The 27,500-nt window shown below is 48.5% G+C and overlaps 4 protein-coding genes across 6 annotated transcripts in view; all 4 read right to left on the bottom strand.

Moving 5' to 3' along the window:
- LOC139340405 (abl interactor 2-like) overlaps nucleotides 1-2,954 on the bottom strand; it is a 21,834-nt gene extending 18,880 nt beyond the window's left edge. The window contains exon 1 of one of the 3 annotated variants that reach the window (XM_070976213.1): nucleotides 2,780-2,954. In XM_070976213.1, the coding sequence (XP_070832314.1) occupies nucleotides 2,780-2,896 (117 nt within the window). In that variant the 5' untranslated portion in view covers nucleotides 2,897-2,954. The remainder of the gene's footprint in view (nucleotides 1-2,779) is intronic. The other 2 variants (XM_070976212.1, XM_070976211.1) reach the window with 2 other exon arrangements.
- Nucleotides 2,955-3,669: 715 nt separating this feature from the next.
- On the bottom strand, nucleotides 3,670-12,128 carry LOC139340338 (transmembrane protein 237A-like). The gene is made up of 11 exons (XM_070976116.1): nucleotides 11,657-12,128; nucleotides 9,083-9,164; nucleotides 8,902-9,012; nucleotides 8,015-8,120; nucleotides 7,704-7,858; nucleotides 6,486-6,606; nucleotides 6,117-6,308; nucleotides 5,945-6,018; nucleotides 5,237-5,324; nucleotides 5,044-5,165; nucleotides 3,670-3,768 (listed from the first exon to the last, which is right to left on the bottom strand). Exons 2-11 carry the CDS (start codon nucleotides 9,150-9,152, stop codon nucleotides 3,701-3,703), a joined length of 1,107 nt encoding a protein of 368 aa, XP_070832217.1. The 5' UTR covers nucleotides 9,153-9,164; nucleotides 11,657-12,128; the 3' UTR covers nucleotides 3,670-3,700.
- Nucleotides 12,129-15,338: 3,210 nt separating this feature from the next.
- Nucleotides 15,339-27,226, bottom strand: LOC139339948 (MAGUK p55 subfamily member 4-like). The gene is made up of 19 exons (XM_070975412.1): nucleotides 27,196-27,226; nucleotides 25,131-25,252; nucleotides 24,929-25,006; nucleotides 24,607-24,690; nucleotides 24,390-24,521; nucleotides 21,829-21,910; nucleotides 21,513-21,598; nucleotides 21,255-21,329; nucleotides 20,861-21,057; nucleotides 20,267-20,385; nucleotides 18,839-18,856; nucleotides 18,370-18,411; nucleotides 18,104-18,142; nucleotides 17,693-17,860; nucleotides 17,292-17,372; nucleotides 16,674-16,767; nucleotides 16,334-16,442; nucleotides 16,001-16,135; nucleotides 15,339-15,912 (listed from the first exon to the last, which is right to left on the bottom strand). The coding sequence occupies exons 1-19, from the start codon at nucleotides 27,215-27,217 to the stop codon at nucleotides 15,727-15,729; spliced, it is 1,869 nt and encodes a 622-aa protein (XP_070831513.1). The 5' UTR covers nucleotides 27,218-27,226; the 3' UTR covers nucleotides 15,339-15,726.
- On the bottom strand, nucleotides 22,389-24,246 carry LOC139340758 (serine/arginine repetitive matrix protein 1-like). Its single transcript, XM_070976717.1, has 2 exons — nucleotides 23,817-24,246; nucleotides 22,389-23,550 (listed from the first exon to the last, which is right to left on the bottom strand). Exons 1-2 carry the CDS (start codon nucleotides 24,118-24,120, stop codon nucleotides 22,535-22,537), a joined length of 1,320 nt encoding a protein of 439 aa, XP_070832818.1. The 5' UTR covers nucleotides 24,121-24,246; the 3' UTR covers nucleotides 22,389-22,534.
- Nucleotides 27,227-27,500: the final 274 nt, after the last annotated feature.

Raw genomic sequence — 27,500 nt, 5'->3', positions numbered from 1 at the left:
TCCTGCAGATGAACCATGTGTTTTCAATGAGCAGCAGGAGGTCGAGTTACGTTACGAGAACCTCTGCTAACAGCTAACCAGGACCAGCTGTGTGTGTGTGTGTGTGTGTGTGTGTTGGGGGTGATCTGCACATGCTCGTTCTCCTGCTTCAGTCTGAATCACTGTTGGTTTGAATTGAACTTTCAAGGTTTCCAATCGAACATTAACATCACCAATAATCAATAATCAATCAGTCATTGAAAGCGTATAAAGAGCCATTCATGAAGCGAAGCCAGTCCTCTCATTTGAAGTGAGGACACAAAAAACAAAGTGCAAAGACAAAATAAGAAAGCTTCACCAGTGAAGGCTGGACATGAGCAGCTGCTACCTGAATGCTATTTGCTAACGTCGTTAGCTGTAGCTTAACAAACCTCAGTATCTGAACAAGCAGCAATCTGACACACGACGCCAGTGCTCAAGATCCACAAACTGCAGTTCCTCAAACAGCCACCAGAAGTGAGTCACTCCCCATAGACCTCCACATTAAGACACATAACTTTACAGCAGAAGTGCCCATTTTTGGATCAGCCCTGAGTTTGATGGAGTCAGGCGCTGCCAAGATGGCGACTGTGAGCGTCACAGTGACTCATCATCACTTTCATCTAAGCTCAAAATGCGTCCAGATCAGTTCTCACAGTCACACCCTTTCACCTGAAGTTAGAGCTGAACGCAGCACAGCTCTTAGGTTCAACCAGGGGGGCCACACAGGACCACAGAGGGCCACAGAGGACCACAGAGGGCCACGCAGGGCCACGCAGGGCCACGCAGGGCCACAGAGGGCCACGCAGGGCCACGCAGGGCCACGCAGGGCCACGCAGGGCCACGCAGGGCCACAGAGGACCACGCAGGGCCACGCAGGGCCACAGAGGGCCACGCAGGGCCACAGAGGGCCACGCAGGGCCACAGAGGGCCACGCAGGGCCACACAGGGCCACGCAGGGCCACAGAGGGCCACGCAGGACCACAGAGGGCCACGCAGGGCCACGCAGGGCCACAGAGGGCCACGCAGGGCCACACAGGCTTAACCCGGGTCAATCCTAAATATTTAGCCCACAAAACAAGATCAACAACACGACGGGATTATGTAACAGCTCACATCATCTGCTGGCGGCAAATGTGGGCCATCCAGAGGGCGCCGAGCTGAGCCTGAGAGGCCGCATGCAGACAGGAAGTCAAACAGACGATGGAGCAGAGAGAGGGTGAAGACGAGGAGTCACTGCAGGGAGGAAGAGGTGACCGCTCACAGACTGACAACTTCATCACTCACTGCAGTGGAAGCAAAGGATCTGTGTGTGTGTGTGTGTGTGTGTGTGTGTGTGTGTGTGTGTGTGTGTGTGTGTGTATCTGTCAATTAACAAGACAGACTCACACATTCTCTCTCTCTCTCTCACACACACACACACACACACACACACACACACACACACACACACAAAGAGCTACAGAAATGTGATGAATATAAAATGGATGAACAGGTGTATATTTAGAGCCAACTGAGGCAGAACAGGTGTCCATAACAATCCTGCCTGCCCACGCTCGCGCACACACACACACACACACACACACACACACACACACACACACACACACACACACACAGTCCAGTCGTATCAGATGTAAATAAGAAACATAAAGTCTTGTTCATCAAAGAGCATCAACAACGATTCTGATGACTGATTAATCAATTCTCAAGCCAAAATACTGAATGTGATCACCTGACTGAGAAATCTGCTGCTTTTCTGTGCAGTACGATAGTAAACAGAGCCTCTTGTCAAGCTGAGGAGAGCCACAGCCAGTCTCTCACAGCCATTTTGGACCTGAAAACGTAACCTTTCACACATCATGTTTGGATTCTTTTACATTAAATATATTTAAAGACATTCTTTGTCTTCAAATGCTCACATTTAATTCATCTTTAATAATCGGTACTTATATTTTCCTCCAAAAGCCAATATTTAGCATGGCAGGAACACAACCACACCAGCACAGTGAGAAGTGTGAAACCAGATTTAGATCAGTGTAGTGTTAATATGAGCATGTAGACCATAATGTTCACAGAGTCCTCACAATAACAAGAATAATAACTAATAATAACTTTAGAAAAACTAATGCTTTCCGGGCAAACCTTTCCTATCGATGGTTAATGGTTCACATTATCTTTCGCCTTTTTCTCATCAACACGGTGCTTGTTAGTCTGAACGGGATCAAGCGTCGCGCCAGACTCCCGTTGAAAATCATCCACGCAATGATTCCCTGGCCGTCCGCAATCGTCACACAGCTTCTAGAAGGTGCTGTCAGACATTTAACGTATAAACACGGACTGATCTTTCATTCGGCTTTAATTAAAAACACAAATTAAAAGACAATGAAGTGAAAATCAGACTCTTAAAACCAAAGAACTGGATTCCGTGAGGAATGCCAGCAGTCACGTCTCCTCTCCGCGCGGCACACTGAACTGAACCACTTTGAAAAGTTGAATTTTCGTAAAAACAGACGTGTTCGGTGGACATTTGGAAGCCGAATGAAGCGTGAGGCCGGAGCTCTTCAGTCAGCGGACAGGCCGGCCTTCACATTTCATCAACTTTGATTTTATCTTTCATACAAAAACTATCGGGAACATAACGGAGGTTGGTGCTGTCACGCATCACTCCGCACTCCAAACCGCCCACTCCCTGCTAACATCAAACCGACCTGTCACTTCACGTGACTCCTACACCTGGTGTTTAAATACTAGCGTGTACCTGGACATAGTTGCTTTCGCAGTACTCCGCTACTCTTTCCAGGTTGGTGAAACTGTCCAGTAAAGCTCTCCGTCCCGCAGGAATTTCCTCCTCCAGCAGCATCTGTAACTCCGCCATCTTTACATGGTTGTACTACTCTAACGGCCGCGGCGCGCGCTGACTGGATGCATTCTGCTGCATTCCATGCCTGTGGGAAATATCATGACTATGACTGGATGGCTGGGAAAAGTGGGAGTTTTCCGTCACACCTCTGAGATGCGACTTTTAACAGAAGAGGAGCACGAAGGCAGAAAAATTACACCGACTTAAGCAAAAATAAGGAGAAGCGTGTTACTTTCATTAAAGACACAGTCAATTATGAGGAAAAACGTGTAATTATCACGAGACATTCCTGCCCATCAGATCAATGGAGCGTTCAGGTGAACCTCGTAAAGCGACCACCGGTAAAAAGCGACTGCGGGGTGTGAATAAGGTCATCCGGGGACAGACCTGACACTAATAATGACACCCTTTTTAAAACTCCTCCCACACCTGGTTTCCTTTAGTCACGTGTCCTGCAGGTGCGTCTTCCTGCATGTCTGCCTACAACAAGCCACCAAAGTTCATTAGAGATTTGCCTAAATGTGGGACTTTGATCGGAGCCTCACTCTGCAGTTGAACCTCAGTCTGAGGCTGAATGATCACTGAAATCATTTCATCTTTAATGTGGACTTGAAGTGAAATACAGACACCTGCAGTTACCTTAATGTCCTCAGCTGATTGGTTCTCACAGCAGCGGCGCCACCCTGTGGTCAAAGGTGTAAAAAACACGCCTTTACTGTACATTTACTGTAATCGTTTATTTAGAAAAACACACTCAGGAAACAAAGTGCTAGATCACATGTTGTACAAAAACACACATGACGTGAACAAGAGGAGGCTTCAGGCAGGAGCGTCCAGAGCCTCGTCCCCTCTCGGGTACCCCTCCACCTCCATCGTCATCAGGAACTCTGCAAAGAGAGGCAGACCAGCCTGTTGCTATGGAAACCACACACACACTGACACACACACACACACACACACACCGACACACACACACACACACACACACACACACACACACACACACACATCCCATGCAAGTGTGCGTGTGTGTGTCATTTGTACAACTAGTTTGGAGCACACTTGAAGCTCACCTGACCTCAGCATAGTCGCTGTGTGCGGGACTCACTGACTTTGGCTCCACCTGGTGGAGGCAATCGTGACTGACACTGACATGAACAGACACACACACTTTGCCTTGGCACTGAGTGAAACACACGACCGGTGCTGAGGATGTCGGTGCTGGATGGTTGAACATCTTCTTCAGCTTAATGTGCATCCACAGGACGGACATCTGGACGTAACGTGTGTCATCAGCAGAGGGTTGATGGATCTCTAGCGGAGATCTGGATCAGGCCTGAGATGTTGGTCTCACACACTGAAGCCGTCCAGGTGTTTTTTAGCTGCTCAGTCTGACAGAAGCTGGAGGTCCAGAGGACTCCTGAGTCCCTGAAGCGCTCACGCTCAGTCAGCTGCTGCCTTGTGCTTTAGAAGAACGCTACGAATGATTCAGTGGACTCGTGTTGAGAGCTCGTTTTGATGGCAGGTGAACGTCTCGGCTGTGTGAATACGAGCCCTGCAGACCTTCAAAATGCTGAAACAAGGCTTCTCCCTGGTACCGAGAGGACAGACCACGTCAGTCCTGGCAGACCTCCTGCTGAAGCTGGTCTCTCCGTCAACTCGTTCTTCACGTGAAGCGCTGATGACGTTCCGACCTCCTCGGGACTTCCTGCTCTCCTCGTCAGATCTTTACTGTTTAACTTGAGCAGATTCTTGTGACACAGTTGAATCTTTCCTCTCATGTTTTCTTGTGAACCCTGATGGTGTGATTAATGCTGATTAATGTCTCCCATTAATAAACATTTGCTCATGAAGAACCTGCAGGAACTGTCAGCGTCTGTTTCTGAAGTCAGACTCCAGCTGAAGACACGGCAGCCTTTGATTCCTCGGAGCTACGAGGACACTTAGGACATAGTTTCAACATCGTCTCTATCTTTTTACTTGTGTTGTAAGTGTCTCTGTAAAGTGTCCTCTAGACGAACACGGTCCATGCTCTCAGACAGTCCCTGTGAGGAGGACATCTACAGAATGAACCTCAGCTGATTTAGTTAGTCTGAGTCTTCAGTTCAACCCTGAACCCTGTTTAACCTGAAGGGAGAACACATCCTAAAACGTCCACCCACCCTCTGTGTAGTCGATGTCCGGCCGCGTGGAGACGACGGCCCAGGCCAGGCCCACCAGCAGCGCCACCACCAGGTTCACCACGATCCACGGCCGCAAGATCTGCTGCTCCGAACCCGGAGGCCTGCAGGAGGAAACGGTCAGTACGACAGAACACGGCAGAGATCTGCAGAACGGAGCCGAGGCGGTTCTCACCAGAGCGTCTCGTTGGCTGTGGGGTAGAGGTTGATGCGATCGCTGGTCATTTGCTGACTGAGGGACAGGATCAGGGCTATGAAGTACACTGAAGACAGACAGAAGGATTCAGAGCTTCTCAAGAGAACTAAGCCCCAACACAGTGCTCAGGAGCTCGAAAACACACTGAAAGAGTTACCCGACAGCTTCACGAGTCTGTTTATCACAGCGCCTTTCAACGATTCACATCACTCAGAGGAAAAGCAGCAAGTTTCAGAAGATCAACCATCAAAGCTTTGACAGGAAAGATGACCTTCATCAGAGCAGATGATCAATCGTTCTGTCCATCAGCTCGTCGATTAATCAGCTGATCCTTTCAGCCGTTCTTCTACAAACTGTTTAATTTCTGACAAAACGTTTGATTTTACAAACTCTTCAAATGTTTGTGTGTGAAAATCTTCATCTGTAAAGGAACTAAGTACAGCAGGAAAAGACTCATCCTCATCATCCTCATCATCATCCTCGTCCTCATCCTCATCCTCATCCTCATCCTCATCCTCATCATCCTCATCCCCATCCCCATCCCCTACCCCATCCCCATCCTCATCCTCATCATCCTCATCCCCATCCCCATCCCCTACCCCATCCCCATCCTCATCCTCATCATCCCCATCCTCATCATCCTCATCATCCTCCTCATCCTCACCGCTCTGCCTTGGTGTGACTTACAGAAAGAAGCCAGAGCAGCAGGGTCCAGAGTGAGGAAGCCTCTCAGCGCCATGGAGGCCTTGGCCAGGTTCACCCTGCAGGTGACACACACTGTTTAATCCAGCTCTGTGATTGGTGGGGATCAGTACAGGTACGCAGACACGGGCCCTACGGCCTTTGATGAGCCGCTGACCTGTCGAAGGCAGACACGGTGCTGATGGCCAGCAGCAGGTAGAGCAGACTCTGGGCCGGGTAGGCCAGCAGGTGGTACTGCTGCAGCAGGTTGGGCAGCGTGGTCATCTGGTCGCCCGCCAACACGTACACAACGATGATGTTCCACACCGCGTAGCCGGCCAGGAAGCCGTGAGAGAAGAGACCGACCACCCTGCAGAGGGACAGCGAACGCACCACAGGACAGCAGGAAAGACAGCAGGAGTCAAACCACCGCCAGCAAACACTGACTTCTGATTGGCTGGACTGTTGAAACTGAAAACCAGGGAACCAGGGAATAGTCATTTAAGAAAAAGTGTGTGTGTGCGTGTGTGTGTGTGTGCGCACAGACCTGAAGCCACTGTGGACCCTCATAGCGACATCTCTGGTGGTCCAGATCTGTCTGGGGTCCAGGTAGTCGTCCATCAGCTCAGAGTGTCGCAGCTGTTCAACTCGGTCTGCCTGGAAACGCCCTGAACACACACACACACACACACACACACACACACACACACACACACACAGTGTGAAATAAAATCTCCATCATTGCTCTCAGTGATCAAAGCTTCATATCACGACTCATGTCTTCAGTGACCGACGGGCACCGATTCATTCAAGTTCATCTGGAGTCAAGTGTGTGTGTGTGTCAGTGTGTGTGTGTGTGTGTGTGTGTGTGTGTGTGTCGGTGTGTGTGTGTGTGTGTGTGTGTCAGTGTGTGTGTGTGGGTGTGTGTGTGTGTGTGTGTCGGTGTGTGTGTGTGTGTGTCGGTGTGTGTGTGTGTGTCAGTGTGTGTGTGTGTGTCGGTGTGTGTGTGTGTGTGTGTCAGCGTGTGTGTGTGTGTCAGTGTGTGTGTGTGTCAGCGTGTGTGTGTGTGTCAGTGTGTGTCAGTGTGTGTGTGTGTGTGTGTGTGTGTCAGTGTGTGTGTGTGTGTCAGTGTGTCAGTGTGTGTGTCAGTGTGTGTGTGTGTGTGTGTGTGTGTGTGTGTGTCGGTGTGTGTGTGTGTGTGTGTGTGTGTCAGTGTGTGTGTGTGTGTCGGTGTGTGTGTGCGTGTGTGTGTGTGTGTGTGTGTGTGTGTGTGTGTGTGTGTGTGTGTCGGTGTGTCAGTGTGTGTGTGTGTCAGTGTGTGTGTGTGTCAGTGTGTCAGTGTGTGTGTGTCAGTGTGTGTGTGTCAGTGTGTGTGTGTGTGTCAGTGTGTGTGTGTGTCGGTGTGTGTGTGTGTGTCAGTGTGTGTGTGTCAGTGTGTCAGTGTGTGTGTGTCAGTGTGTGTGTGTGTGCGTGTGTGTGTGTGTGTGTGTGTGTGTGTCAGTGTGTCAGTGTGTGTGTGTGTGTGTGTCAGTGTGTGTGTGTGTGTGTGTGTCAGTGTGTCAGTGTGTCAGTGTGTCAGTGTGTGTGTGTGTGTGTGTGTGTGTGTCAGTGTGTCAGTGTGTGTGTGTGTGTGTGTGTGTCAGTGTGTCAGTGTGTGTGTGTGTGTGTGTCAGTGTGTGTGTGTGTGTGTGTCAGTGTGTCAGTGTGTGTGTGTGTGTGTGTGTGTCAGTGTGTGTGTGTGTCGGTGTGTCAGTGTGTCACTCACGGTTCCTCTCCACAAACACTCTGCCGGCCGGCTGGCTGTGTCCGTGGGGGGCGGAGAACAGGGCATGCTGGGGGATGGGGGACTGGGCGTCCGTGACGATGTCGTTGTCTTCGGCGCCCAGGTCGTTGCTGTAGTGCTCCGTCGCCTTCGCCTTCCTGTGAGTGGTAAGATGTTAGGTGTCAGCCATGTCTGGTTCAGACGTCACGCGGCTTCGTTAGTGGTCATGTGACGTTTCCTCGAGCGCCGTCTTCAGGTCAGCAGTTTGTCCGTCCCTGTGGTTTCAGGTCATGGACTCGGTTGCTGGTGCTCACCTCTTCCTTTTCGTCTTTCTGGTTACAGCCACAGTCATGTCCTCTCCGTCCACGACCGGCTCGCCCACGTCTCCGTTTGGCATGTCAGCGTGTTCTGTGTCCTGATCTGACCAATGAAACATGGAGGCTTCAAACGTGGTTTGGTATGAAGAAAGACAGCGGAGACACTTTGACTGACACTGTCTCGTGTTAACAGAGACAGAAGAGGAGAAAACAATGGATCTCATGGGATCCAGAGACCTGATGGCTGTCTCTGCTCACTTTGTCTGTCTTTATTGGACAGTGACAGGTGAGAGACAGACAGGAAAGAGAGACAGAGAATTTGACATGTGACAAATGTCACAGACTGGAATCAAACCGGTGACACTTGTGACCACGTGGTCATGTGCTGCGTCCATTCAGCTCTGCCTGCCTGCCTGTCTGTCTGTCTGTCTGTCTGTCTGTCTGTCTGTCTGTCTGTCTGTCTGTCTCTCTCTATCTCTCTCTCTCTCTCTTCCGGTCTGTCTCTCTGTCTGCCTGTCTGTCTGTCTGTCTGTCTGTCTGTCTGTCTGTCTGTCTGTCTGTCTGTCTGTCTCTCTGTCTGTCTCTCTGTTTCTCTCTCTCTCTCTTCCTGTCTGTCTCTCTGTCTGCCTGTCTCTCTGTCTGTCTCTCTGTCTCTCTCTCTGTCTGTCTGTCTGTCTGTCTGTCTGTCTGTCTGTCTGTCTGTCTGTCTGTCTCTCTGTCTGCCTGTCTCTCTGTCTCTCTCTCTGCCTGTCTGTCTCTCTGTCTGTCTGCCTGTCTGTCTCTCTGTCTCTCTCTCTGTCTCTCTCTCTGCCTGTCTCTCTCTCTCTTCCTGTCTGTCTCTCTGCCTGTCTGTCTCTCTGTCTGCAGACACAGGGTTGTGTTACCCATAGTAGGCGCCCTCTTCTTTTTCTTCTTCTTCTGTGGTGCTGGATCCTGCGGCTCTGGGGTCAAAGGGTCTCTGTTGGTCACTTGCTCCATCTCCACCTCCAGCCCCACTGCAAAGAACACAGTCGGGTGAGGAGGAGGAGGTCAGGGCGTGGTGGAGCTGCAGGTCCAGCCTCTTACCGTCTCCCTGCTCCTCGCCATCGTTGACCTCCTTCTTTGGCTTCTTCTTCTTGCTCTTGACCGTCGGCATTCTGGCTTTTCTCTGTAAGAGGATCAACAGTTCAGAACGACCGTTAAGGAAATGAAGTCAACGTCGAGGTTCTTTAACGCAGGATTGGAAGTTTTCACTGAGGTCAGTTAACGAGCGTTTGACGAGGATCCAGGTGGTCAGGTGGTAACGCCCGCTGGAGATAATTGGATCAGCCTGAGCTTTGGGGACAGGTGGTGCGACAAAGCTTCAGGAAACACAAAGACAACGTTAAGACTCGTTCTGCGTTGGCATGTCGTTCACTGCAGTTTTTCTAGGTCTTCAGTCGCTTCAGTCAAAAATACTGCGAGTAGCAGCCCTGCATTCAAAGTTTTACTTCAGTAAAAGTACAGAAGTTTGAGTATTTAAACGTACTTGAAGGCAGAGTCCTAAAACATGATGTATGGACTGAGTGTTGGTGTCGTGTCTCTGCCTGGACTCTCTTTGGGCAGTGGGTGTGTCTTCTTCAGCCAATTACAGTGCACAGCGTGTGAGGGCGGGACTAAATAAAACCATAGTATTTGTCAGAAGGTGAACATGCATGAGGTGTGTGAGGACGAGCAAACTTTGACTCTATTAGATATTAAAGACACAAAGTGAAACAGGTGAAAGGTCACTGGGTCCAGCCGGAGACAGGTGAAGGACTTCTGACAGCAGAGACCATCGCTGAACAGAGACAGACGTTACCTGGTGCCCTCCTCCATTTCTGATCACCTGCTGTCAAACCACAGCGCCAGAACACATCTGCTGCCTTCAAGTGACAAAGTCAGGTTCAGGGTGGACGGACGAGTGTGCTCAACACAATCAACCCAAACCTTCACCACATGGTTATCATTGTGTCCACAGAGGGACACATTTCGTTCAACCAATCAGAGCCGTCTTTGACAGTGTGCGGCCTGTAATGCAGCGATGGCGCCCATTGAAACAGCGCTGAGGAAACTCATGCTGGTGGAACATCTTCACATGGGGAGGTCAGCCCGGCTGCTAACTCGTTCATGTTCGTAGTGTTAGCGGCTAGGTAGCCTGTCGTTCTCAGCAGAGATTAGCATGTCGCACGTTAGCTCACAGGCTGTTGTCATGATGAGGCTTTTGAAAACAGTAGCACACAGATATGTGAAGGGCCAACCTGTTATGGCCAATGGCAGGCTTATTGTACTATTGTAACCATGGCAACGACCATGGAGTCGTTTTACGGTCACGTGTTCTGTACAGCCTCCAGTCACGTAAGTTCAGGGACAGCAGACAGTCCATGTGAACATCTAGTTCAGTCTGCAGCCAGCAACACTGAGCTGTGCAGCCTCAGCCCTGCTCCTGCTAACTCCTGCTAACCCCTGCTAACTCCTGCCAACTCCTGCTAACCCCTGCTAACTCCTGCTAACTTCGGCTAACTCCTGCTAACTCCTAACTCCTGCTAACCCCTGCTAACTCCTGCTAACTTCGGCTAACTCCTGCCAACTCCTGCTAACTCCTGCCAACACCTGCTAATTCCTGCTAACCCCTGCTAACTCCTGCTAACTTCGGCTAACTCCTAACTCCTGCTAACTCCTGCTAACCCCTGCTAACTCCTGCTAACTTCGGCTAACTCCTGCTAACTCCTGCCAACACCTGCTAACTCCTGCTAACCCCTGCTAACTCCTGCTAACTCCTGCTAACTTCTGCCAACCCCTGCTAACTCCTGCTAACCCCTGCTAATTCCTGCCAACTCCTGCTAACTTCTGCTAACCCCTGCTAACTCCTGCTAACTTCTGCTAACCCCTGCTAACTCCTGCTAACCCCTGCTAATTCCTGCCAACTCCTGCTAACTTCTGCAAACTCCTGCTAACTCCTGCTAACTCCTGCTTCTCCTGCTAACTCCTGCTAACCCCTGCTAACTCCTGCTAACCCCTGCTAACACCTGCAAACTCCTGCTAACCCCTGCTAACCCCTGCTAACTCCTGCTAACTCCCTGCACCTCCCCAGCTGCTCCTCCAGCACTGGCATTGAGCTGCACGTTTCTTTTAACATGTGTTCATGATGAGCCACACGCTAAACTGAACCAAACAAAACCGCTGCTTCCTTCAGCCAAATCAAGTTGTTTTCATGTCCAAACCTTCACCAAAGCTTAGCCAAACTTTAACCAAACTTTAACCAAAGCTTGGCCAAAGGATGTTCTTTAATGACTGCAGAGACTGAGTGTTGAACACTGAGTGTTCAGAGCAGTGCATGAGAGCTGTGCTCAGCACCAGGACCCAGAGGATGATTAAAGGTCAAATGTTAAAAACACTTTCATACATCTTCTCTTCGCTAACGCATTAGAGAAACTATGATCACAGTCCAACAGGAACAGGACACAAACCACAGGAGACACACGGGAGTCAAACGTCTCACGCTGCTGAACTGCTACCTTCACTCTGTTAATGCGGCTGAACGCTTTTTAAGGGATGATCTCATGAAACAGGAACTCTTTCTCCACACACACGTCCTTACAGGTATTTCCAGGTGTATTCGAGTGAAGTATCGGTGCTCACCTGTGCGGCTGACTCGGTCTGAAGAGGAAACACTGGAGACAGTCACTGTCTTCCCTTCTGTCTCTGATCTTATCAGGCTGTAGGGAAAGTGTCTTAGGGTGAGTCTCAATAGAAAAACTCCCCCTCCTTCTCTTTATGCGCGTCTTCTGTCCTCGTTTAGTCCCGGATGTTGGATGTGAGACGACTGCAGGACTTTGAATCTTTAAATGTAAAGTTTGAATCCACAGTGAGGAGGTGAGGTGGAGCAGAGAGGAGAGACAGAGGAGGGAGGAGGCTCATCGCAGCATTGAGACTCGTCCCGGGGTTTACAGCGGCAGGTGGGTCGTGTGCTGAGCCCTGACAGAACCCTCTGGCAGCTTAGTGGTTGGTTGATCAGCTGTGATGTCATCTGCCGGCCTGCACAGTGGCTGTGGATGCTAACGCCTCCTCCCAGCGCCCCCTTCAGGTCAGACTCCTCTCTCCTCCGTCAGTCCACACAGCCACAACAGCTCCGTCTTCATCAAAGTGAGAGCTGCGTCCTCATTCACGTCTCAACACGCACACACACACACAGACACACACACGCACACACACACACACACAGACACACACGCATGCACACACACACACACACACACACACACACACACACACACACACACACACACACACACACACACAGACACACACACACATACGGACACACACAGACACACACACGCACACACACAGACACACACAGACACACACACACACACACACACACACACACACACACGTACACACACACACGCACACACACAGACACACACACAGACACACACATACACACACACACACACACGCACACACACACACACACATACACACACACACACACACAGACACACACACACACATACACACACACAGACACACACACAGACACACACACAGACACACAGACACACACACACACACACACACACACACACAGACACACACACACACACACACACACACACACACACAGACACACACACACACACGGACACACACAGACACACAGATGCACACACACACAGACACACACACACACACACACACACACACACACACACACACACACACAGACACACACACACACACACACAGAGTCTGCTCTACTTCCACTTTCTGCTTCTGACATGAAGGAAATGAAGAGCTTTTAAAAAGGCTTTTACATTCTGGAGGAAAACCTTTAATTTAACTCGTGTGTGTTTTGGTTTGCAGGTCAGACACGATGAAGCAGGTCTGAGGCTTTCGGCGTCCACTCGCCGTCCACTCGCCGTCCACTCGGCGTCTTGTGCGTCCTGCTGGGCCGCAGTGAGCGCCTCTCTGTGCTCTTAGTGTAGATGACCGTAAAGCTGAACGGTGCAGAGAGAGGACACTAATCCTCCAGTTAAATCGGCTGAGCTGCATCTGTCCTGCAGAGGATTAACCTGACAAACAGAGGGCTGGTTTGGAGCAACCTTTGCAGGAGAAGAAGACACATGCAGCCACATGGTTGTACTCTGATCCCCAATTAACACACATATGTGCTCGCTGACTTCAGAAAAACAAACATTAGTATGCAAACCTCAAACTATCCGACTGGAGTTTAAGAGCTTTGTGTCAGCAGTGCCGTCAAACTGTCATTCGCCGCAGAGGAGGAGAGTAACTAAGTACATTTACTCAAGTAATATATTAAAGCAGCTGTGGCTGATGTTCTGGTAATAAAAGCGTGTGAAGTGACTGTGTGTCGGTGTCTCTGGTAGAGAACCATCAGCTGAAGCTGAAGCTGAAGCTTCTTTCAGCTTCAGGAGCTTTGCAGTGACCTTCAGCTCATCGTTATCTGCTCCGACTCGCTCTCATCACATCATTTCCAGAGTAAAAGCCGTAAAAAGCCTCAGTTGACTTCCTGCTGAGCAGCAGACAGCAGACAATCATGATGATGATGATGTTACCCTCACCCTGTGCTCTGTCACGTTATTCTTCCACTTCAGTTCACATCAGATAAAAAAGAGGTGAAATATAACATGTTTGTCACAGAAACAGCAAATATTCACATTTTAAGAACTGAAAACATCAGCCTGCTCTTCTTTCCTCTCTCTGATCCGTCTCCTGAAGGACTCGTCATGTTTGTCCTGTTGAAGTCTTTTGATGTGTCAGCATTAGCAGTACCTTCATCCAGCTGTGAGACAGCTGCAGGACAGTGGACAGGAAAAGAGAGGCTGATAGCAAATCTGAGTCTGAATCTGAGTCTGAATCTGAGTCTGAATCTGAATCTGAGTCTGAATCTGAATCTGAATCTGAATCTGAATCTGAGTCTGAATCTGAATCTGAATCTGAATCTGAGTCTGAATCTGAATCTGAATCTGAATCTGAGTCTGAATCTGAATCTGAGTCTGAGTCTGAATCTGAATCTGAATCTGAGTCTGAATCTGAATCTGAGTCTGAATCTGAGTCTGAATCTGAATCTGAATCTGAATCTGAATCTGAATCTGAGTCTGAATCTGAATCTGAGTCTGAGTCTGAATCTGAATCTGAGTCTGAATCTGAATCTGAGTCTGAGTCTGAATCTGAGTCTGAATCTGAGTCTGAATCTGAATCTGAGTCTGAGTCTGAATCTGAGTCTGAGTCTGAGCCTGCGCCTGAGTCTGAGTCTGAGTCTGAATCTGAATCTGAGTCTGAGTCTGAATCTGAGTCTGAGTCTGAATCTGAGTCTGAGTCTGAATCTGAATCTGAGTCTGAGTCTGAATCTGAGTCTGAGTCTGAGCCTGAGCCTGAGTCTGAGTCTGAGTCTGAATCTGAGTCTGAGTCTGAGTCTGAATCTGAATCTGAATCTGAGTCTGAATCTGAGTCTGAGTCTGAGTCTGAGCCTGAATCTGAGTCTGAATCTGAATCTGAGTCTGAGTCTGAGCCTGAATCTGAGTCTGAGTCTGAATCTGAATCTGAGTCTGAGTCTGAGCCTGAATCTGAATTTAATTTGAATGAATGTGAATTGAAACCGAATTGAATGTGAATGCGAACAGCAGATTTGTGCGTTTCTCTGTCGCTTCAGCGTGAAGTTGAACACAAATTGAATTTCAGCAGTAAACTGTGAACGTGACGGAAACATGACGACTGAGGGAAAGTGAGACTGTTTGTAGGATATAACCTTTATTTAAAGACAGAATGCTGGAAGGATGAAGGTCTGCTTCCTCCTCAGGCCACCTTCATCTACAGACTGGAAACCTGTTCAGCTCCTCTTCCTGACGAAGGAGACCACGAACAGCATCGACACAATGTCATGAAAGTCTTAAAGATGCTAACTTCAAAGTGCAGCTCTTAACAGAAAATGAGAGAAAGTGTTCCATCAGTTGGTGCAATGCTAGCTCTGCTAGCATCGCTTTCACAGCATTTAGTTGGAACTTAGCATTAGCATGCTATCCTGCTAACACTGAGAGGAAACAAAAACAGAGCTCAGTTAGCGAGTGTTCTGCTTTGATTCTGACTGGTTCAACTCAGCCAGTGAGGTTAAATTAAAGAAATATTTTTATCCACAAAAGCAGAACATGAGTTAAAGATCCAGTGTGGAGGATTTAGAGGGTCTATGGGCAGAAATGAATCGTCCATAGTTCTATTTCATCTGTGAAAATAAGAGTTGTTTGTGATTCTGATTCTGTTAGCTTAGCGTGAGTCTTTAAATCTACAGAGCGTTTCTACAGATGCCCTGCAGGGACAAACCAAAAACTGACTCCACCGTAGAGGTGAGGGATTTTCAGCTGGTTGCAATCTGCAAACTCACCACTAGATGCCACTAAATCCTGCACACTGGACCTGTGAGATCTCCACAGTCTCTCGACTCCTCATCTCCGTCATGTTGCGACATCCTTCTTCTCCTCTTCTGCTCCTTCTCCTCTCATTTGTCTCCACGTTTATCCTTCTGTTCTTCATCTTCTCCTCTTCTCCATCCTCTTTCATCTGATCTTTATATTTCACTCAGTGTCGTCCACTTTTATTCAACACTTCTCCTTCTTTTTTCTTGCATTAGTCCAGCTCACACTTCTTCGTTCCTCCTGTTCTTCCTCTCCTCCTCCCCTCCTCTTCCTCTACTCCTGCGCCCGGCTCCAGCTCACAGGGATCCACTGTGGTTCGTCCTGCGCCTCCTGGATGATGGAGCAGAGCTGCATGCAGGCGTCCTGCAGGTCGTCGTTCACCAGCACGCTGTCGAAAAAATGCCTGTACTTCACCTCCATCAGCCGCGACACCTCCTCCAGCTCCACGAAGTCGTCCTCCTGCAGGAGGAGAACCTGAGGCTCACTCTCAGCGTGTTGTGCATATTTCTCTCTGCTGTTTGTTGGTGCTGTTAGTCTGAGCTCTTACCGTGAACGCTCTGTTGACGCTGTAGTTGGTGACGATTCGGGCGTCTCTGCGTGTCTGTCTCAGCCTCTCTGGACTCGGAGCTTTGATGAAGATCACGTAGGGCTTCAGCTTCCTCGTCCTCAGAGACTGGATGCTCTGCCAACACAAAGAAACACATCTGAGACTAATCACTGAGTCAAAGCCTTCAAAAGGACAAAATGAAGAAACGTCAGCAGGAGGACGAGGAGCAGCAGGAGGACCAGGAGCAGCAGGAGGACGAGGAGCAGCAGGAGGACCAGGAGCAGCAGGAGCAGCAGGAGGAATCAACCTGAGTGGACTCTGAGTGACACTCACATGTGGTTCAACATCGATGATGCACATCCGACCTCGTTTTAACACCTCGTCAATGGCATCAGTGCTGGTCCCATACAGGTGGCCCCTAGACTCCCCATACTCCACAAACCTGAACACACACACACACACACACACACACACACACACACACACACACACACACACACACGCATGCACACAGATCAAATAACAGTAAAAGTTAGAAATAATGAAGTCCAGTACAGTTAACTAAGCAAAGTTAAATTCTAATCGTCGTGAAAATCATCTAAAATAATCACACAGATTATTTCAAATGGAATCAATGTCACACAAACAGGTGGCAGAAGGAGGAGGAGCCCACCTGTGGTTACAGACCATGTACTCAAACAGCTCCTTGGTGACAAAGTGGTACTCCCTTCCTGTCTGCTCCCCTGCTCTGATTGGACGAGTGGTGTCTGGAGGAACAGGGCGACAGCCAATCAAAACTGGTGTGTAATTATTCACAGATGCCGCTCATTGAAAACGGATCAGATCAGCTGCTTCACGTTAGATTAGAGACTTCTCAGAGCTGGACTCTGAGTTTACAGCTAATTAGCTAATGTTAGCATGCTAAGATGCAAAACTCATGATACCTGCAGAACACAGGCATGTTAGCATGCTTGGTCACAGTTAGCATCTTGATGTTAGCATTTGAGTTGCTAACATAGCTGCAGACTTTGTTTGCACTTTTATATAATTTCTTCACAGGAAATGTAAGAATGTGTCTTTTGTTCAAGACGCACTCTCAGGCTTTTTCCTTTTAGCTTCTTTTCTTTAATTCAAACACATTTTTACTAAAAACAGACGTCAAAATCTGGATTCTGAACGTTATTATTGTGTCTTCTGCCAGCGTAGAGTTCATCCTGCCGCCATGTGAAACACAAATCTGATGTTGACACATGTGGAGACGCCTTAAGTGAGCGTGTTGGAGGACACATACGAGGGACGGGTCCCTGGAAGGTCGCAGGGTTCAGCTTGATGAGTCTTTTCCTCAGTTCATTAACTCCAACTCCTGAAGCACCTGTCCAAAGGTAAAGCAGACAGGTGAGTCAATGAATAAATACCATCTGTTAGCAGTTAGCTTAGCATCAGATATTTCCCTCATTATGAACTGAATGAACTCTGCTGCTGAAGACAGAAAGGAAACACATGTCTACACTTACAGAGATTTAGCTTCTAGCCTCATTTTTAGGCTAGCTTGGAATGCTACAGTGACTTCCTGTTTACATCGCCGATTGCTCCTGATTGGACAGAGCTGCAGATGTTTTCAGTCTTTACCAGCTGAGACGTGACCTTATGTTTTAAGAGCTGATCGGACAGTAATTCAAACCTTCCTCTCACCGATGAGGATGATGAGGCGATGGTTCTCCTGCGGGGGGCGCTGGTACAAAGCCACCTCCTCGTAGGGGGTGGACAGAGCGTTGCAGTTGGGTGAGCAGGAGGTGCAGGACTGTCGTCTCCTCCTGTAGGACGTCCTCCTCCAGAGGCGGAAGCTTCGACGGAAACCAGCTGAAGAGAGAGAAGAGCACATTCATGTGTTCATCAGATCAGTCAGTGAACGTTTCAACATGTTGGAGCTTCGTTAACTGCGTTAATCGCTGTGCTGAGAAACAGAATTAGGTTTCTTTTGATGTTAATTGTTCCATTTATGTATTATTCAGTTAAATTCATCCTTTCATTGACATACTAAGCAGTGCTGAAAGTATATTCATGCATTCATCTCTTCTACTCCGTCATGATTGGCTGTCTTACCCAGGTAGATTCCATCAGTGATGTCAGAGTCGGCCTCATCTGAAGAAGAAGACATTAACACAGTCAGTCAGCTGCTTCACACGTTCACCTTCATTCAAACCGCCTGATATCAAAGAGTGACAGTGAAACACACATTGATGTGTATTTCCTTGGCATGTATTTAATATTTTATGTATCTGGGTAAGAAAGAGAGAGACAGACGTCACGTCCACTGATGGATGAGGACTACTTTCAGAACATTTGTCACCGCGTCAGGTGGGTTTTACCTGTCAGGAGACGCTTGTCATCTGCTTGTGTTCGATCGTCCTCTGCAACAGACAGAACAGACATTTTTTAGAGTTGGAGCTGGTCTCACACAGACAGACTTCAGAGTGGACAAAAGGTCTCATGCTGTCAGAGAGCAGTGAGTATAAATAAAGTTTTGACTCAAAGGACACTGATCGTCCTCCACAGCTCAGACTAACTTCATTGTTTCATCAGCTCGATGCTCAAAAAGTTAAAGATGTGGAAAACTTTGTTCAACGGCAAATGACGTAACACACATTATCAACAGAGCACGCTTTGATTCACCTGCTCACACCTGCAGTCACATGACACTCGTCTCACAGTCACATGACGCTCGTCTCACAGTCACATGACGCTCGTCTAACAGTCACATGACGCTCGTCTAACAGTCACAGCACAGACACTAAACTACTCGATCAAACGACTGAAAGCAGCAGCTGTGAGACCCACCGTTCTCAGCCAGGTTCACTGAGGGTCAGAGAGAAAAGAAAGGCTGTTAGAGGTGAACGCTGCCCCCTGCAGGCAGACAGCAGGAACTACAGCCGCAGTGAAGTCTGAGCAGCCCAGGCTACTGAGTGATCGACACTACAGGAACACTGCAGGAATACTACAGGAATACTACAGGAATACTACAGGAATACTACAGGAACACTGCAGGAATACTACAGGAATACTACGGGAATACTACAGGAACACTGCAGGAATACTACAGGAATACTACAGGAATACTACAGGAATACTACAGGAACACTGCAGGAATACTACAGGAATACTACAGGAATACTACAGGAACACTGCAGGAATACTGCAGGAACACTGCAGGAATACTGCAGGAATACTACAGGAATACTACAGGAACACTGCAGGAATACTACAGGAATACTGCAGGAATACTGCAGGAATACTGCAGGAATACTACAGGAACACTGCAGGAATACTGCAGGAATACTGCAGGAATACTACAGGAATACTGCAGGAATACTACAGGAACACTGCAGGAATACTGCAGGAATACTGCAGGAATACTACAGGAACACTGCAGGAATACTGCAGGAATACTACAGGAACACTGCAGGAATACTGCAGGAATACTACAGGAATACTGCAGGAATACTGCAGGAATACTACAGGAATACTACAGAAACACTGCAGGAATACTGCAGGAATACTACAGGAACACTGCAGGAATACTGCAGGAATACTACAGGAATACTGCAGGAACACTGCAGGAATACTGCAGGAATACTGCAGGAATACTGCAGGAACACTGCAGGAATACTACAGGAATACTACAGGAACACTGCAGGAATACTGCAGGAATACTACAGGAATACTGCAGGAACACTGCAGGAATACTGCAGGAATACTACAGGAACACTGCAGGAATACTGCAGGAATACTGCAGGAATACTACAGGAATACTGCAGGAATACTGCAGGAATACTACAGGAATACTACAGGAATACTGCAGGAACACTGCAGGAATACTGCAGGAATACGACTGGAATACTAGATATTAATACTAGAATATTACAGGAATACTGCCAGCAGCAGTGTGTCTCTATGATCCTCTTTCTCTTCAGTGACTACATGATGCTACTTGTCTCGTACTTTTTGTCGTGTACGTGTACTTTTTGTTGTGTATCGTGTACTTTTGTACTGCGTGTTGGAACAGTCTGTGTCCTGTATACTTTTTTACTTGCTCTCTCTTCTGTTTATTTCTGCTCTGCAGGCACTAAAGCTATTTCAGTGACTTCTGAAGTGTTTGTGTTTGGTTGTCCTTCAGGTCTGAAATGGACCACAGATGAGAAGCTCAGATGTTCATGAACCTGCTCTGATCCTGAACCTCAGCAACCAGTCAGCACACAGATGAAGCACATTCATTCTGCCTGTCTGAGCTCATGATGGAGGTGTGTGATGGTGATGAAGAGTGCTCACAGGGTCTGATGCAGGTATGAACCTGGAGCGGCTGACACCACCACTGCTCCCTCTGTTTACTGCAGGAGAGAACAAGATGATGAAGATGATGAAGATGATGAAAACATGCGAACTGCAGCTACAAACAACCTGAAGCAAAAACAGACATGTCTGCAGACATCATGTGTTTATCTGTATATCTGACTTTTATATACTTTGTTCTATTTTAAAGTTTTCATCTCGTCACTGAATGAGGTGACTGAGCTGATGAAAGTATTGCAGTATTTCTGTATTTGCAGTATTCTGTGGTGGCTGTCTGAGACCATGTTCCTGGTTAAGTTGCTGCTGATGCAAAGGGAACATCTCCCGCCGCTGCAGCTTCACATTGAATGCCTTTAACTGGCACAGCACACGGTGAGCGTTGCTGTGAAGCATTTAAAACATGTTGAATCGCGGTTTGATGTGAATGCTGCAGGTTCTTCTTCATGGAAAGTTCATAACGTCACATCTTAAACTGGTGACTGAAGATCTGAGTGAGCTGACGCTCAGCGTCACCTCTTCAGCATGCTGGCTGAGGGGATCAAACCAGCGCAGGACACGGCGCTGGGCAGCTTCCTGGCCTGCCACCAGTGCCCGTCCGACTGGTCCACCACCTCCAGCAGGTCTCCTCTGCTGAACGCCATTCCTGCATCCGGACAGGGGATGGACGAGTCCTGCAGGGGGCAGTAGTCCACCATCGCCCTCATGTACACCTGACAGACAGAGATCAGAGACAGGACAGGACAGGAAATATCCAAATGAAACGTCCACGAAACAACAAGGACATTTCAACCACACACACACACACACACACACACACACACACACACACACACACACACACACACACACACACACACACACACACACAGTCTGTGACCCGTCTTCATGTTCGGTGGACGTTTCTTACCGACTTCAGGTTGCTGCTGTTGCTCTGAGCTGCGTTTGGAATAACTTTAAAGAGGATCGTCCCGTGAGAGTTGATCTGAGAGGACGAGAAAGACGGTGAAGACACAGTGTGAAGTCAGTCCAACACCAACTGTTTTCTCGTCTTCACGATAGATAGTGAAGAGAAAATGAAACGTATGTTCACTTCTGTCACGTCACGTCTCCACATCATCGTTCACTGAGTGACTTTGATTGATTTCATCCCTCTCTGGTGACCCACCAGTATCTGGATGACCTGCTCCGGCTCCAGACCCACCACAGGGTTTCCATTCACCTCCACTAACAGATCACCAGGATGGAGGAGTCCTGGAACACAGACACACTCATCATCCTGCACATGGTCACCGTGTTAAAACGCTTTGGGTCTGTGGTGTTGTGCTTTATATTATGGGCTGTCTGCAAGCATTAACACACACACACACACACACACACACACACACACACACACACACACACACACACACACACACACACACACACACACACACACACACACACACACACACACACACACATAGCTAATAGAGCTCACTCACCGCTGCGGTCAGCCAGTCCTCCATGAATCACCCTGGCGATGTAGATCTCTCCTGTCTCCTCATCCCTCCTTATAGTTGCCCCCTGACAGACAGACAGACGGACAGACAGACAGACGGACAGACAGACAGACGAACGGACAGATGGATGGACAGACAGACAGACAGACGGACGGACAGACAGACAGACAGACAGACGAACGGACAGATGGATGGACAGACAGTTACTCCAACAACCATCAGCGGCTACATTAGCAGTAACTAGCAGATGATTGTTGTGTCTCAGACTAACATACTGACTGACTGACTGACTGACTGACTGACTGACTGACTGACTGACCAGAGGAGCTGCCAAGAATGAAAGATGACGATGATGATGATGGACACAGTCTGAAGGACAGCTGGATGAAATGGGACATGGTGGTTGAGAAAATTTAATTTCTCTCTACCTTTAAATATTTCACTTTTCCCCGTCATGTGCGAGTCCAGAGATGAAAGACCTGGTATCAGTCTGGTCTGGACCACGGCCAAACATGCATGTCTGGTCCTTAGACTCGCTGGGGTCCAAATGCTGGTCTATGTCCACACTTTCAGGCCGAGCTCTACATCTTAGGTTAAAAAAGTCAAAGAACTAAAGGTATTTCAGTCAGCGTCAAAGTCTATGTTCAAAGCCAGGGCAGAAAAGGAGAGGAGGCCGTTTGTTTTCAGACTATTTTTTCTTCTTCTTCTTGGTTGCCAAACATCCTGTGCTGTTGCCGTCTTGTCGGTCCTCCAGAGGAGCTCTGGAGACGGATCCATTGTTGAGCCTCACCTGGTCAGTACAGCCACTCCTCCTGTGGGTGGCACCAAAGCTCACCGCTGTCCTTTTAGAGCCTCCGTTCATTCGTGTAGGACTCAGAGACGTCGCAACAGCGTCTGCACAAGAACTGACAGACGTGGACGAAGAGGAGGAGGAGCAAGAAGAAGAGGAGGACGAGAGGTGGCAGGGGTAAGGTGTGGGAGGTTTGCAGACCACTTTTGGAGAGATTGAGGAGACCCTCGGAGGAGGTGGAGGAGGAGTGTGGTGTTTTGGCCTGCGGGGAGGTGACGGCTCGGGGTGATTACTGGCCACAATGAGTCCCTGGAGCTTGTCCACCACCTCTGCCAGCAGGTTGAGCGCCTGGGCGTTCTCTTCCACGCTGTCTGTGATCATCCCTGTCGCCGCCCTCATCTTCTGGCCAAGATGGCGAACATCCTGAGTGCCGTGCTCAAAGCTATTGGCCGCCGTCTGAACGGTGGACCTGAGCTCGTCCATGCTGCGCTGCTTGCTGAGCTCTGGACACTGAGGACGTTTATGGAGTCTTCCTTGTGTCCGTTTCGGTAGGTTCTGGCATCCATTGTGATGAGGAGCGGTGGAGTAATGGATCATCAAGGGACATGGAGGCTCTTCCTGCCGTTTGTCATGACATCCAGTTTGACGCTGCTGTTGCCTGCTGGGGGTGGGGAGAGTGCTCACCCCCTGCGGCCGAGTGGAGCGACGGCTCGCAGGACTAGACGGTGCCGTCTGGGCTTTAAGAGGGTTCATCTCAGTCCAAGAGGGGGTTCTGCCGGGTGTAGGGATGTTCCTCGAGTGCCCCCCTGTAGCCCCCTTTCTGTATAGGGCGGGGGAGTTGGGAAAGCTGTAGGCTGGGACTGGAGGAGGAGGGTAGGCATAGTCATCGCTGCACCCACCAGCAGAGGAACCGTCTCGATGAAGAAAAGACAAAAAATTAAAAAATTAGTGACATCAGACGAGCGAAATAAAGATAAAGAACAACGATGGGAAAAGGGAGAGAATGATGAAGATGAGGGTGAAAAAGACAGATGAAGATGATGTTTTTGACTTGGTGAGGATTCAGAGATGATGATGAAGATCATGAGATGAACATGATGGATGAGCAGGTTGAGGTCATCAAACAGACTCAGAAAAGGACGAATGATTGGTGACCGTCTTCATGTCCTCCTCCTCTTACCATTGCAGGGGGCTGGACTAAAGACGGAGGGAGCTGATTGGTTAAGCCCTTTCTTCCGAAGCTCTGCGGCTTGTGGGCACAAACAGGAACTTCCTGTTGACTCATAGCGAGGGAGGAAGGGGCGTGACTGTCCTCCTCTGGGGAGGGTCAAAGGCCTGGCTTCACTTTCAGTCGCTCTGAGCTCCTCCCTCGACCGTGACCTCCTCGCAGGGACGAGGCGCTCCAGCGTGAAGCGATGAAGGCTGCTCCAACGGCTACGAATCACTCCTCCACCCTCCGCTACACGCAATTCTCCATTCTTCATGAGCAAAAGATAAGAAACTGAAATCTTCACGCTTCAAAAGGAAGATCTTTTCTCCAACCTAAAACTTACAGTTTGTATCTTTAAGGCTTTCACCCTCCGTCAAGTTTCTGCACTGACTGATGAAGAAACAGACCTTTCTGCAAATAAAGGCCTGCACCTTCAGAACAAGTGACACCATAATCACACACATTCTGCTCATTGGAGCTTTAAGTGAACACTTGAATCGCTTCCAAACCTTTGAATAAAGCTGAACTGCACTAAAAACTCACCAGCGGCTGGTTGTTCTTCACCAGACAAACGATCCTCATGGCCTCCTCATCCTCAGGCAGCTCGTCAGGCAGAGGAGGTAAAACGGGGCCGTAGTCAAACTGGGCTACGCTGTCGTGGGAAGACAGCAGGGCCTGAGAGACAGGTAGAGACAGAGAGACGGGTTCAGGTGTTACAACTGAGCATCAAATACGCAAGAGCTCCTGACCATCTGCAGACCTGGATGTGTGGCGAGCTGAGGAGGCTGCAGAGCTCTCGAGCTTCAGCCGAGGGACGGTGGACCTTCTGGACTGCAGCCATGATCTGATGGACAGACAGACACAGACTCAGTGAGAAACATCAGCTCCTGCAGGTCCAGGTTGATCCACAGCACCATCAGTTAAAGGCCATGCAGCATATATCAGCATCAATACCAGCAGGTGGTGCTGAGGTGGAGCTTCAGAAAGTGTCTTTTCAAGCAGTTTCACGTCTCTGTGTGTGTGTGTGTGTGTGTGTGTGTGTGTGTGTGTGTGTGTGTGTGTGTGTGTGTGTGTGTGTGAACCTCATGTGATAGTCCTGAGGCGTAGGGCAGAATGGGGCTGGGTGTGAACCTCTGGAATCGCAACAGGCACTCATAAATCTGGAGAGACAGAACAGGAAATGACATCACAGCTGGACAGCTGGACATGTACACGGTGTGTGTGTGTGTGTGTGTGTGTGTGTGTGTGTGTGTGGTTGTGCAGGTGTGTTGAGTCGAGTTGTACCTTCAGCAGAGCGTGAAGCCATGGCGACCTCAGCAGCTCATGAAGGAGCTGAGCACCACTAACGTTTCTGTGGACAGCTTGACCGACATCCTCCACCACACTGGACAGCACCGCACTGACACCTGCGCGCACACACACACACACACACACACACACACACACACACGTCATTTGTGTCATCTGTGTCTGAGCTGTTTTCAATAACTAATCAAATGTTGGTGTGACAATAAGAGCAGTGTTAGCAGTTAGCATGCTAATCCTAGCATGCCTGTGTGGCAGTAAGAACAGTGTTAGCAGTTAGCATGCTAACCGTAGCATGTCTGTGTGACTATAAGAACAGTGTTAGCAGTTAGCATGCTAACCCTAGCATGTTGGTGTGACTATAAGAACAATGTTAGCAGTTAGCATTCTAACTCTAGTATGCTGGTGTGACCATAAGAACAGTGTTAGCAGTTAGCATGCTAACCCTAGCAGGCCGTGTGACTATAAGACCGGTGTTAGCAGTTAGCATGCTAACCCTGGTATGACTATAAGAACAGTGTTAGCAGTTAGCATGCTAACCCTAGCATGCCTGTGTGACTATAAGAACAATGTTAGCAGTTAGCATGCTAACCCTAGCATGTTGGTGTGACTATAAGAACAGTGTTAGCAGTTAGCATGCTAACCCTAGCATGTTGGTGTGACTATAAGAACAATGTTAGCAGTTAGCATGCTAACCCTAGCATGTTGGTGTGACTATAAGAACAGAGTTAGCAGTTAGCATGCTAACCCTAGCATGTTGATGTGACTATAAGAACAGTGTTAGCAGTTAGCATGCTAACCCTAGCATGTTGGTGTGACTATAAGACCAGTGTTAGCAGTTAACTCTTTGCTAACTTTGGTATTCAGCTCAAAGCACAGCTGAGTTTGACATGTGGAGCCTGAGATGTCCAAAACAGAACAAACAAACAAACAAACAGAGGATAAACCCTTTTAATTTTGCTAACAGCAGCTAGCGTCACCCTCAGGTCATCGAACAAACTCTGTTCTCGGTGTGTCTTGAAGCCTCAAGCTGCTGACTTTGATTGAATCTTTGTCTTCATTTGCTGAGCAGGATTAAGATTTAATGAAACTGTGCTGTGATGACGTGTCTCATGAAAGACTTGCTCCTCAGACAGTGGTGGAATGTAACTAAGTACATTTACTCCATTACAGTACTTAAGTTCAAATTCATCATGCTTGTACTTTACTGAAGTACTGAGCTGAAAACAGCCTGTTTTTCTGAGCTCGGCAGACTTTATGGAGATACGTGGTTCTCACAGCCAACAGGATGTAAAGGAGCTCAATGAGCTCCAGCTGAAACATGAATGAACACATGAATGCACAGGAACATGAATGAACACATGAATGCACAGGAACATGAATGAACACATGAATGCACAGGAACATGAATGAACACATGAATGCACAGGAACATGAATGAACACATGAATGCACAGGAACATGAATCCACAGACAGCAGAGAGAAACTCTGACAGGAACACTTCACTCACCACCAGTTCAAGTACATGTTGCTGATAACACTTACACATACTTTTACTTAAGTTTTGAGTGCAGTATTTCTGGAGTACTTCCTCCAGCACGGCACATTCCAGGTGTGTGTCACAGAGACTCCACTCAAACGAAGGGAGAACTTCATCATTATAAAAGTCAAATCTGATAAACGTCACCACCATCGATAATCAAGGATCAATACGTTTGAACAGTCACAGCAGATGTTTGAGGCTGGAAGTTTGTTTGGGCCAGACAGGATTAACATCAGTGAGGAGCTCTGACCCCGATGAAGGACACTAATACATCCCAACGAGGGTTTAGATACGATTAAAGTGAAATTAAACCCAGGTCTGGATTTAGACTCCGGTTCAGCTTTCAGACTTAATTTTAGACAGACGATAAACAGTGAATGTAGTCAGTGAAGGTCACATGGGTGAGGCTGTAAAGGGAGCTCATCGAGGGTGAGTGTGTGCGTGTGTGTGTGTGCGTGCGTGCGTGCGTGCGTGCGTGCGCGTGCGTGCGTGCGTCTCACCGTCCTCCATAGCTTGTCTCATGACGATTGTTCAGACTTCAGATCAGAGGTTACTTCTGTTTCACTGAAAACAAATGAAAACCAGCTTTCAGAGACACAAAACGAGCAGCAGCTTTGAACTTCAGACGCTGAACGACTTTTATCAGCTGATCCCAAAGTCATTAGTTTGGATTTTTACTGGAAAATGAAGATGACGCGGTGGCGTCGCAATAAATCGTCCACCGTCCATCGTTACGTAATGAGACGACACATTTCAGTTTTAGCGTCGTGACTTTTGACCTTTGAGTTTCTCCACATCGTGAGCA

Source organism: Chaetodon trifascialis, chromosome 12 (genome assembly GCF_039877785.1).
Source record: "Chaetodon trifascialis isolate fChaTrf1 chromosome 12, fChaTrf1.hap1, whole genome shotgun sequence".
NCBI lineage: Eukaryota > Metazoa > Chordata > Actinopteri > Chaetodontiformes > Chaetodontidae > Chaetodon > Chaetodon trifascialis.
The sequence above is the reverse complement of the archived record's forward strand: the minus strand, read 5'-3'. Positions and strand labels throughout refer to the sequence as shown.

Bases quoted from the DNA above. Each gene is read 5' to 3' on its own strand.
- LOC139340338 (XM_070976116.1), bottom strand. From the start codon at position 9,152: ATGCCGACGGTCAAGAGCAAGAAGAAGAAGCCAAAGAAGGAGGTCAAC. The intron at 6,607-7,703 runs GTGAGTGACACA...GTGTGTGTTCAG, and splicing joins AGTGTTTGTGGAGAGGAACC to GGCGTTTCCAGGCAGACCGA. The intron at 6,309-6,485 runs GTCTGTGCGCAC...GTCCCTCTGCAG, and splicing joins AGGGTCCACAGTGGCTTCAG to GGTGGTCGGTCTCTTCTCTC.
- LOC139340758 (XM_070976717.1), bottom strand. From the start codon at position 24,120: ATGAAGAATGGAGAATTGCGTGTAGCGGAGGGTGGAGGAGTGATTCGT. The intron at 23,551-23,816 runs GTAAGAGGAGGA...TTCTTCATCGAG, and splicing joins TAGTCCAGCCCCCTGCAATG to ACGGTTCCTCTGCTGGTGGG.
- LOC139339948 (XM_070975412.1), bottom strand. From the start codon at position 27,217: ATGAGACAAGCTATGGAGGACG. The intron at 21,599-21,828 runs GTGAGTGAGCTC...TCTGTGTTCCAG, and splicing joins AGGACTGGCTGACCGCAGCG to GACTCCTCCATCCTGGTGAT. The intron at 16,768-17,291 runs GTATGTGTCCTC...CTGTTCCTCCAG, and splicing joins CTTCCAGGGACCCGTCCCTC to ACACCACTCGTCCAATCAGA.